The 11,132-nt window shown below is 40.1% G+C and overlaps 1 protein-coding gene across 14 annotated transcripts in view; it reads left to right on the forward strand.

The window, feature by feature from the left end:
* The window catches only part of kif1aa (kinesin family member 1Aa), a 49,459-nt gene extending 40,346 nt beyond the window's left edge, over window positions 1-9,113 (forward strand). For 8 of the 14 annotated variants that reach the window (XM_025903010.1, XM_025903012.1, XM_025903016.1 and 5 more), the window contains 12 exons: window positions 121-147; window positions 2,303-2,417; window positions 2,536-2,669; window positions 2,768-2,829; window positions 2,909-3,054; window positions 3,905-4,090; window positions 4,256-4,327; window positions 4,442-4,563; window positions 5,008-5,151; window positions 5,241-5,433; window positions 5,702-5,820; window positions 5,912-9,113. In XM_025903010.1, coding sequence (XP_025758795.1) covers window positions 121-147; window positions 2,303-2,417; window positions 2,536-2,669; window positions 2,768-2,829; window positions 2,909-3,054; window positions 3,905-4,090; window positions 4,256-4,327; window positions 4,442-4,563; window positions 5,008-5,151; window positions 5,241-5,433; window positions 5,702-5,820; window positions 5,912-5,954 — 1,363 coding nt within the window. In that variant the 3' untranslated portion in view covers window positions 5,955-9,113. Of the gene's footprint in view, window positions 1-120; window positions 148-1,814; window positions 1,839-2,302; window positions 2,418-2,535; window positions 2,670-2,767; window positions 2,830-2,908; window positions 3,055-3,904; window positions 4,091-4,255; window positions 4,328-4,441; window positions 4,564-5,007; window positions 5,152-5,240; window positions 5,434-5,701; window positions 5,821-5,911 lie in introns of all 14 variants that reach the window. The other 6 variants (XM_025903014.1, XM_025903015.1, XM_025903020.1 and 3 more) reach the window with 2 other exon arrangements.
* The last annotated feature ends 2,019 nt before the right edge of the window (window positions 9,114-11,132 follow it).

Below are 11,132 nucleotides of genomic sequence, written 5' to 3' on the forward strand. Positions count from 1 at the left end.
TGGCTCAGCGCCAGATCAAGATGCGGTCCAGTGTGGTCAGAAACTAACATCGCAAGAATATGATGCTAACATTTTTCTCCCTCCAGTCCACTAATGGAATGTTGTTTTTTGCTTTTGCAGACAGTTTCTTGATTCGGACATGCCTAGGTATATTATTTGCCTCTGTTTTCATGCTCCTAAGTTACACGAACGCCTCATCTTTCTAATGTCCTCCATACCCTGTCATCTCTTTCGTGACTTTGTTACCTTCTCTCTGACTCTGTCATTGCTGTCAGCGTTTCATCTGTGCCTCTTTGCTTCTCTGGCTGTGTTGGATGTGTGTTTGAGCTTCTGTCAGGCCGATGACGGACGGGATCTGCATGGCTCTGCTTTGTTTCGCGTGGACTGTCCTTGGCTGTGTCTCTGCTGGAGGTGTCGTGGGGCCAGTATCAAACTCTTGGTTTCCACTTCAGCTGATGAGGCAGATTTTAGAACGTTTACTCTGTCTTTAGCCTGTTTGTTTACAAGTGCTCCTTTATTTGCAGATTACATTGAGAAGGCAGTGAAGTAAAACTATGAAGAAGGTGCATTTGTACTGGTTACCAGTAGAGGGTGGTAGGAATCCATCACAGAAACATAGCCTAACTCTACAAAGGCAAACTGATATTTAAAAGAGGCTAAAAAGAGGTTATTTTCTGCTTTTGTCTCTCAACACTGTTTCTTATGTTCATTTTTTTGGCCTTTACAGTGAAGGAATATTTTGAATCCATGGATATGATTTTGTTAGTCACCTCTAATCCCAAGAGTCAGAGTGTTTCCCATCAAAGCTACAGAATATTAACAGGAACACTGTTCGCCCGCTATTACTCAAGTGCTGCAATATGGATCACATCATTTACAGTACGCGCTCTGGCACGATACTCCAGTGCAGCTATTAAAATGTATTCCAGTGAACCATTACCTCACCAGTAGCACTTTACACAAAATTGCTGCAATGTTGTGAATATTTTTAAATCCTACTCGTACCTCAGCGAAACTCTGCCAAACACCAGAAACAAATGGTTCCTCACATGTTATGCCAGGAGCATGACTTCAGTGCTGGCTCCCACATTTTTAGGAGGCAGTAAAGTGCAGAGAAGCACATGTTGGAGGAGCGCAGAGAGGAAATTGCTTCGTTGTAGTGTAAGCGAACAGGTTTCTACTACTGGGGAAAAAGTGTGCATGTGTGAAGGTGTGAATTTGTATGAACTTGCTAATTACTGGCAACAGAAAAGGCACCTCTCCTTTATTCACGCGAGCTCTGCGCATAGATGTTTGCTTTCTTCGCAGTGACACTCTGTTCACTTTCCCACAAGGTCACCTCAGTCCAAGGCCAGTGGGCCCAACATCTGAACCTCATGAAGAGTCCGTACGGCCTCTTTTCATGGCTTAGAGAAACATTAGTTTCCTTTTACAGTTCTTGCTTGGATTATCTTTTTTAGATTTAAGGCAGCACCGGGCTAGAGGCCAGAATAATAACTGACTTCAGTGTGTGATTATTTCCCCTCGAGGGACACGAGGAAAAATTGTGTACATTAGTGTATGGAGTAAATCATCGGAGGAATAGAAAGCAGCATTGTTGTGCTTGAAGAATGGTCCCGTGCTGTTATTTGACCTTCTCTAACGTACAGTAAATCAGCCGTCCTCACAGAACCTCTCCGCTCTATCTGATGAGCTTTGATGAGTTATCAGTGTGAAAAAAAGGCAAACAGCATCCCAGCCACACAAGCACACAACCACAACATACTTCCTGACTCTCACTGTCTATTCTTTTGCTGATTTCCTCTTTCTCACAGCATTTCCGTGGGAGTTGACCATAGGTATTTCACTGCCCTGTCCCTCATGTTTACCTGCTCGTGCCTCATCCCTCCATCGCCTTTCTTTCTGTACCAATATTCATCTCTGCTCTCTTTGCTTTTCTGTGATGTTTTATACAAAGCAAACATAACTCAGTCTGTTTGTTGCATGCAAAATGATCGTATAAGCACTTTTGTTTTATTGAAAACTAGAGAAATATTTACTAAAATGTTTATATATTGCACAAGTGGATCAGTAAATTGATTTGCTTCTGTTTATAAATCATGATATTAGGTCACATTTTTCTGTTTAAATAGTTTATTATTGGAATTTTTTTGGATTTATCTAGTTTTTTATGTTTACATCTGCAGAGTAAACTTTAGCATGGGTTAAGCTCTGGCAGCTAATCTGTTGTTTTAGTAAAAGGAACTTGAGTTTCGACTGCTGATTCAGTTTCTTGGCTTCTTGTCTCATCGGACCACCTCAGAACTTTCTTCCGGTTTGAGGCTGCTTGGGATAGCTCAATGCACAACTCCCTGCTCCTAAACCGAGTCACTCCATACGGGGAGAAGATCTATATGACCCTCTCAGCCTACTTGGAGGTACTGTACACTGGCTGCATTCATAAGAAGGAGAAATAGCTGTTACAGGATCAGAGGTGACGTGTGAGTTACTCTAGAGGAACAATGTTGGAAATGTCTCCTGTTTTATGAATTGCAGATGGAGAACTGCACGCAGCCTGCAGTTATTACCAAAGATATCTGCATGGTATTTTACTCTCGGGACACAAAGCTCTCAGCTTCCCGATCAATCCGTAACCTTTTCGGTACTGGTAGCCTAAGAGCTGCAGATGGGTGAGACATTTTAATCTTTAAAATCATAATTTAGCTGATTTGTTCTCTCTGATGATGTTCTATAAAATGTTAAATGCCCTCTCGCTCCCTTTTTTTAGAAACCGTGTAACTGGAGTTTATGAGGTCAGCCTGTGTCACCAGGCAGATGCAGGAAGCCCTGGTGAGAGGCAAGAAAAAAAACGGTTTTGCATTTAGCTCAGTCGTCCTGAAATTCTAACATTGCACCCATCCCTCACCAGGAATGCAAAGGAGACGCAGGCGGGTGCTGGACACCTCTGTGGCCTACGTCCGTGGGGAAGAGAACCTGGCTGGATGGAGGCCACGTAGTGACAGCCTCATTCTGGACCACCAGTGGGAGCTGGAGAAACTCAGCCTCCTCCAAGATGTAAGATTTGTTGTTTAATTTTTACTGGCTCTGTTCTTTCGCTCCGGTTGAGTTATGCCTCATGAATTTTATACTGGGCTTTGGTGCAGCTTTGCAGTTCATCCACTGCCAGAGACATGTTTAGAGAGACAAGTTGTTGCTTAATTGAGCCTTCAAACAGTAACTGGGATGAATGTCATTCAAATTATACATTTTCCTTGACAAAAAAATACTGTCACTAATTAATGCTGGTTACGTGTCAGTGAGGGGATATTGAGGTTTTCCTAGGGCAAGTGAGAGACATAACGTCTCCCTTATCTCCTGGGTCTCCTGCTGGTTGGACACGCCTGAAGACCCTCAAAGAACTACCTCATCTGGCTGCTTTCACCCACTTTCACCCAGAAGAAGCTCATTTCCACCACTTTCTGTCACTACCCACAGCTCCTGGCCATGTGTGAAAATAGGAATCATCCAATAAACTGACAGTTCCGACTCCGTGCTCAGATTTGCCTTTAGTAAAATGGACCATTGCCACTCTTACCTCACTCCAGATGATTCACCAGTACATTTGTCAGTCTTCTGCTTCCACTTGTGAGCAGCACCCCAGCTTTCTAATCAGTGGATAAAAAGAATTTGCCATCAGAAAAATATGAATAAAGCCAGTCGAGTCCTAGGGTTTATATTGCCCCATTCATTTCCTCTAATAAGGTTTTCTAACGTATAATATTAGAAGTGCTACAGAGAGCCAGCTCTGCTCTGTGCTTCTGATGGAAACCAGACTGGAATTTGTCAAATAAACAGCTTTCCTTCCTAATTTCCACTTCAGGCAGGGGGCATTGTTTGCCGTTAGTGACTGATGTTTTTCTGCTAGGTGGAGAAAACCAAACATTACCTCCTTCTGAGGGAGAAACTAGAGTCCACGCTGCTCATGGGCCAGGAGACTCTTCAATCCTGTGTCACCGATGAGCTGAATGAGTCTCCTCAGCCCGCTGAGATGGACCCGGAGGTCAGCTGCACTGAAATCACCACTGAGAGGCAGAGGGAGCTCGCTGCTAAGGTCAGCCGTCTTTACTCTGTCAATAATTTATTTTAGGTTTGACTTTATTGTAATGGGTTCTGTTCATATAAACATTCCTGTCAAGTAGAAATGTAGTGCTTATCATGTCACACGTGATTTTGTTATATAACCCGACATTTTAAGCTCTCTCCTTTTTCCGTACAGTGTTTGCGGCTGCTCACTCACTCCTTCAACAGAGAATACAGCCATGTGTGTGTGAGCGCCAGTGAAAGCAAGGTCAGGCTATAAGAGTTTAAACACACACACACACACAGAAAATCAGATTTCTGTCTGTCGACTGAGTCCTTACATTTGCTCCACTGTGGATCTGTGTGACTGTGTTCGTTACAGATCTCTGAGATGTCCATCACAACGTTAAGAGAGTCCACTTCAATCTCTGCTCTTAACACAATCACCCCCTCCTCTACATGCCCTTCACTGGTTGAGGGCTGCTACAGCAATGCTGAACTCAGGTCAGTGCTCAGATTGACATGGTTGTTGTTAGTAATGATCAGAGCTGGTCTGCAGAGCAGAGTGTTGACATTGGCTGCAGTTCACTTCCAGGCTGCTCTCAAGATGTTCCTCAAAGACATCTAAAATAAGTATTAACATCTCCTGCTGAAAAAACAAAAAATGTATTTAAAAAATGAATTAATAAAGTTGTAGTTCCAGAAACTCTTGACCTGAAGGTTTCCGCTTTTATACCAGACCCACATAATAATAAGACAGATATATTGTTGAACTCTCACTCTTTTAAGGTGTCTGACATGTTTCATGTGCTTATCATCAGAAACAGAATCAGCAAATAGGTCTATTATTTTGAAATTCTTTGGTATTAATAGTGTTCATTTGGGTCCTGTAAGGCACAGAGAGCTCCTTTGTTGCTAGAGCTCAGATATTCTCTATTTTTACTGCAGACCCCCTGTCCCTCGCTCTCGTGTGGTTAGTCCCGGTCCTGATGCACCACAGGACGTAGAGGCCAAGAAGTCCATCAACGGAGCCTCTGAAACTAAACCTCAGATCCGGAAGTTTGTCCCAGATATCCAGGAGATTCGAGTCAGGTGAGAAGGAAGCAGTCATTTCAGAACCTTATATTATTTGAGCTTTGCTTCAGACCCAAACATGCTGTTATATCATCTTTATCTTTCAGTCCCATCGTGTCGAAGAAGGGTTACTTGCATTTCCTGGAGCCACACACCAATGGATGGGTGAAGCGCTATGTTGTCGTGCGGCGGCCGTACGTCTACATCTACAACACGGAAAGAGACGCAGTGGAGCGAGCTATTCTCAACCTCTCCTCTGCCCAGGTGGAGTACAGCGAGGACCAGCAGGCAATGCTGAAGGTTGGTGAACCAGACTCCTCCATCAACAGTTTTATTAAGTTATTTTTTAATGAACTTCACTTTAAGTCAGATCAGCCCAACAGGTTTAAGTTACACACATCGCACAGTAAGTGAAAGTTAAGGTGCGCACTTTCAATTTAATAAAAATAGCAAGTTAAGGAAACAGGTAGAGTAGAAAGTAGAAATTTGAGTGAGAATCATTCAAAACATTGCATTAAGCTTGCTGCATTAAGCTTGCTGCATTAAGCTTTCGTGGCTCTCTCCACAGACCCCAAACACATTTGCTGTGTGCACAGAACATCGTGGAATATTGCTTCAAGCCACAAATGACAAAGACATGCATGACTGGCTGTATGCTTTTAACCCGCTCCTTGCTGGAACTATCAGGTAAGTCAAAAACAGATCTCAAGATGGAAAAAAAAATCCTAACTGCAAACAAAATCTATATTTAATGGACATTTTCTCACCTATCTCTCAGGTCAAAGTTGTCGAGAAGACGAGCCGGACAGATGAGGATGTGAAACAAGACTGATTAAATGTCATGAGAGCAACTCAAAGACTATGATGTACATAGATCCTTGTCTCTATCCCGTTCCTCGTGCTGAGCCCCGTCCCCACCGCTACAGTCACCAACAACCATCTCTCTCCCCCGTACGTTCTCTGTTTATCACTAGTGTCCTCAGCACCTAAAGCACCCATTTCCTGTCAGGCCTATTCTGCGATGTGAGTCTCTTAGTCTGAAGAACCTCTTCAAAAAACCTGTCACTGTACTGTACTGGAGTTTGTTCATAGCTGGACGAGAGAAGAAAACGGAGGGAGCAGCAGCAGTTTCTTATCTCAGATTACATGCGTATGGTAATGTACTGTAGTTGTTGTCGGTGACACATCAAGCCTTATACATCAGTTCTTTAAAAAAAAAAGAAGCAGTGACAGGCATGTTTACCTAAAGCTGCAAGGATCGCGTTGCTACATTTGCATCAGTAAATAGAAAAACTCTTCTACAGCTATATATAAAGGTCTAAACTGATTTGCATACAACATACAGCTAGAAATTACGAAGTGGCAGTCACGTGTCTCTCGCTTAAGAATATTTCTCTCTTCTTTCTGGTCCATAAATCCTGATATCCAGTAAGCTGCTTCCTCTTCCTACAACTTCTAGAAACCTTAGCACACACAGCCTGGCACGGGAATGGCTTCTCATCATAAACGTTATGTCGCTGTAGTAAATTCATGTTGTTTTTAGCTACTCGTAGGAGCACTGAGGGTACCTACATTTCCACAAGAAGTAATCAGATGTCATGACATTAATTCTCCCATTTTAATCTCTACCTGAATTTTATTTGTTTTAAAATGTGATATATTTAGATATTTAACAGTTTTATTATTTATTTCTGCATGTATTTATTTGAAAAAAAAAATGCATTTATATTTCTAAAGTAGTAGTACAGTGCAATTTCTGCACACTGCACTTTTTAATGAGTTCCTTAAATGTTTAAATGATACAACCTTTTCCCCTTGCAATTAATATTACTGAAACGATGTAAAAACTCACAGCTTCTTTATGCTGAAAATTACTTGAATAAATACAATCTGATACAAGATTAGCATAGTCACACTTTAGACCCAGCTAACATGCATTTAAAATGCCCAGTAATTAGGTAGATGATATAAGTAGGTAGCCAGTTCATCCTCTGCTGCACAAAGCTACCTTATTCAATCAAAAGAAAAAGATGAAATCTTCTTCACAGTAAAGAATATGAAGCTGTTTTTTTTCCTGAATGATATGTATATTGATTGAATGTAGTGCCTCTCTTTTCAGGCATACTGCACGCTACAGTATGCCTCTGCACCGGTTGCTTTGAAACTACATCCTTCATGCTGCTAAAATACTGTTCTGGGAGTGTCTGCAGGTCATATCATCACTTTCCTGCCTTCCATCATCATCATCGTCATTTCAAGTCCAAGCAGAAGGTTAGACTGAATGGTCAGATTTTCACTTTTTCTGTGAACAGTTTCGTGACCTTTGCTTTCAGAGCAGAGGGTTTACTGTCAGCAGCAGCTATTGTTTCCCATTTTTCAGGTTTCTTCAAGCTATTTTAAATCACTACCAAAAAATATTTGGACTCCTATAAAACGATTGCTGGAACAGCATTTAGTTTCAGTCATCATTTCCAGCAGTATTTGTCAGCTTTTTTAGTGAAATGCATTAAATGCATTAGTGCTGAGAATGCAGCCACAGGTTCTTTCTCCTTTTCTCAGCAGCAGCAGATTGATAATCATATCTCTTGTTTCCTTACTGCTGGAAATTACAATCAAAAGTAGCAGTGATACTGTTTATGGTCTGTATACTGCAGGTTGTTAAAAAGAGCATTTAGTTTATGTCACTGACCCAGAATGCATTACATACTAATAGTACTTGCAGATAGGTAAAAATGTGTGTTAAACCTGAAAGACTTTTTAAAACAATGACATTTTTCAACAGTTTTGTTGAATATTGGCTGTTTAAAGCATATTAAGGCCCACAAGTTAAATAGTCGGGGCTCCTTTTACACAGTTTTAGTCCTGTTGGCAAATTATTGATGAAAATGCAACCGTGCCTCGTTTAAAACCCTCAACAGATAAAGCGTGTGAGCTGTTGTGAGAAGTTAGACTGGTGAGCATGCCTCAGGTCATCCAGCCTAGAGAGCACGCTCAGTGAGAGCATGACATGTCATTTGAGAGTAAGTGAGAGTAAAATTAAACATAACTCCAGTTCAGTATGTTCTTAGTTTGGCTGCTGATGTAATACCTTCATTACGTCTAATAAGAAGTATCTTTTCAGAGGTTGTAAAGTATTCTGTGTGTTATGGAAATCATCAGTTCATCGACAGTTGTGACAAATCAAACAACCAGTACTTTTTTGTAACAAACAGATTAAAGTGTACTGTAGGCCACCATATCTCAAACATGTTTTTGTCACATCTCATTTCCTGAAATCCAACATGGTCAGAAAAACGAATGCGTGTCCCCGGGTTTGCTCCAGTCTGGTCTCCATGATTTTTTTCCTCATGTTTTTATTGGCCTTTTAATGTACATCACATTTGAGCCAACCAAAGTTTTGTTGTTGCAGTCACACAAATGTCACACTGAATGTAAACTGATCTTTGAAAATACTTATTCCGCTGAAATAATCGTTTTGAATTGTCTTCACATTCCGGTTCCTTGTTGATTGTAGGTAGGTTAATATCAGGGAACCTTTTGGAGGCTGTGGGACATGGCTGAAGCGGTCTGTCCACTAATGTATGGGGGGGGGGTGGTTCACTGTGTCCCAGCTGGGCATCATGTACAGAGTAATGCTGTAGGTTACCTTACTGTCGAGTGTTCAGTATCACCATCATGCGCTTGGCAGCCTTCACTAAATCTACTTTTTCTAAACCCTCCCCTTTTCAAGGAACATCATTTCCATTTTTGTGCTTCCATATCTTTTTCACACCATTACTTTTCTTTCTCTTCAGATATTTTTTGCATTGTATATAAACATGATTGCTGTGAACACTGTATTATAAAGTTGCACCCATTTACAAATGGGCCGTAGTTCAGTCAATGTCTCTGAGTGTTGGAGTTTTAGCGTCAGCTGTTTGTGTACACTAAACACATTGTCATATATGAAATAAACATGGAAAATATGCAACACAAAAAAATGACTTGTCTCTTTTTTTTGTTAAAGACAATACAACTTTTGTTTTTGGATTGTCAGTTGGGCAATCGCAGATGTTGTTATGATGGTAATAATGTTTATCTGGAAGATCCAAACTCCAAAAACCCAAATCAGACACCCAAAGAGCTCTGCCATCAAAGTCCATCTGGCAGACTTTGCAGCTAAGACATAGATGCATCACTTTAGTCTGTCATGACATCAGTTACAGCTAACTGTTCCTCCTTCTGCATTGCTTGGCTAATCAGCTATCTAACAGGTAACTATGCTCAGCATAGAAACATGTCACATGTCAGTCCTTATGTTGAAGTGACTCTAAGCCCAAGCCAGCTGTATTAGTGTTAGAATCATGAAGGTGAGAACTGTATGTTGGTGTCCTATGTTTTAATAGTCTTCACCAGAGTACAAATCACACATACTTTTCATGATGCAGTAAACTGTAAAAAATTGAGGCCTGCAGTTTGTGAGCTGTGAGCCCATAAAGTCATCAGGAAAACATTCACTGAGTTCACAGGTTAAGTAGCCAAGGCGGTTTTTCATACACTTCTATATGACTGAAAGTCTTTGAACATAAAATGTGAGTTAAAACATTTCAGCAGCTTCATTATTAGGGAACCTGCATCAATCTTTTATATATAGTTCATGTCATTTGTGAAAAACATTGCTGAAAATGACCCCATCATTTCCTCCATATAATGTAGTTGTAATAGAGTATAAGAAAATTAGTTCATATCTATATTTAAAAATGTTTCTTAAAATTCATATCAGACCCCAGAATCCATTACTGGCCAGGCTCAGGGACAAGACGGAGACGAAGAATCCTGAACTGAAATCGTTGGGAGATTTCCACAACAGCTTCCAAAGAGAACAAAATAGCTTTAAAAAAATTTTTTTTTCTAAAATAACTTTTAACTCTAAAAAGAAACAACTTTTTTTAATTAATCAGCCTTTTTATGTTAGAGTGAATTTAATGTTTCAGTTAAAATAAAATTAAAATAACTGTCTAAGTTACACATGGTCCATACCAATCAAGATGGCTACGGGGTGACTTTTAGAATTACTTTGGCTCTATCACTTTTCGTCCCTGCTAATCAGTATGTAGTATTTTATCACTATTTGGTGTAAAGAAACCTTTAATAATGACGTTAACTTGTTAATGAGGAAAGGTATCGCATATAGATTCAGATCATGAAGCGGGGACCATCATCTCCTAAAACAGACAAGCAGAACAAGGCCATTTTCACATATAACCACCTGCATGGTTGAGGCTTGACAGATTAATTTGCTAATACACCACCCTGAATTTGCATTGATTTTTTTTAATCACCCCCTTTGACTCTTTAAATTCAGCCTTGATTTTTGTTAATATATGCGTGTATCTTAGTAAATACAGGTACACTGCCTGTTTTTCTGAGCTCATGAAAAGTTGTATTTAGAGATGTGTAGTCCTCGGCCACGCTAAAAAAAAAAAATTTACAGAAAAATTATGGATTATTATAAATTAAAAGTCCCAAATGAATACAGACTATTAAGAATGAATTAATCGGAGAACAACTACGCTCAGAGAAATTAAATACTCCTGGCACTTTCAGCTCCCTGGCTGTTGCTAAGCAGCAGACGCCAGTGTTGCCATGTCTGTGTGTCAACGTTTTTTAAGAGCTGTTTCTAAAATAATTCTCTTCTTATTTTACTTACTTACTGTTAATATAAGTTTTCATCTACTAGATTTAAGTTGCTGGGGGGTTTTTTAAATTATTTTTTCAACATGGTACCTGCCGGACTTCAAACTAAATTAAAACTAACCCTTCTGAGTCTTCCCCAAGTTGTGAGGTGACAAATCTCTGAATAATTTTTGCTATTTAGTAATTAATTATATTTACAAAATAAAGAATAAAACACTGAAGAACATGACAGTAACACTCAACTCTTCTACATAATAAATTAATATTTCTTGTGCGGTTTCTTCGAGATATTAAACTGTGGGTTTTCTTTAACAAATCTGGCA

This window comes from Oreochromis niloticus, linkage group LG23, assembly GCF_001858045.2.
Source record: "Oreochromis niloticus isolate F11D_XX linkage group LG23, O_niloticus_UMD_NMBU, whole genome shotgun sequence".
In the NCBI taxonomy this organism is placed as follows: domain Eukaryota; kingdom Metazoa; phylum Chordata; class Actinopteri; order Cichliformes; family Cichlidae; genus Oreochromis; species Oreochromis niloticus.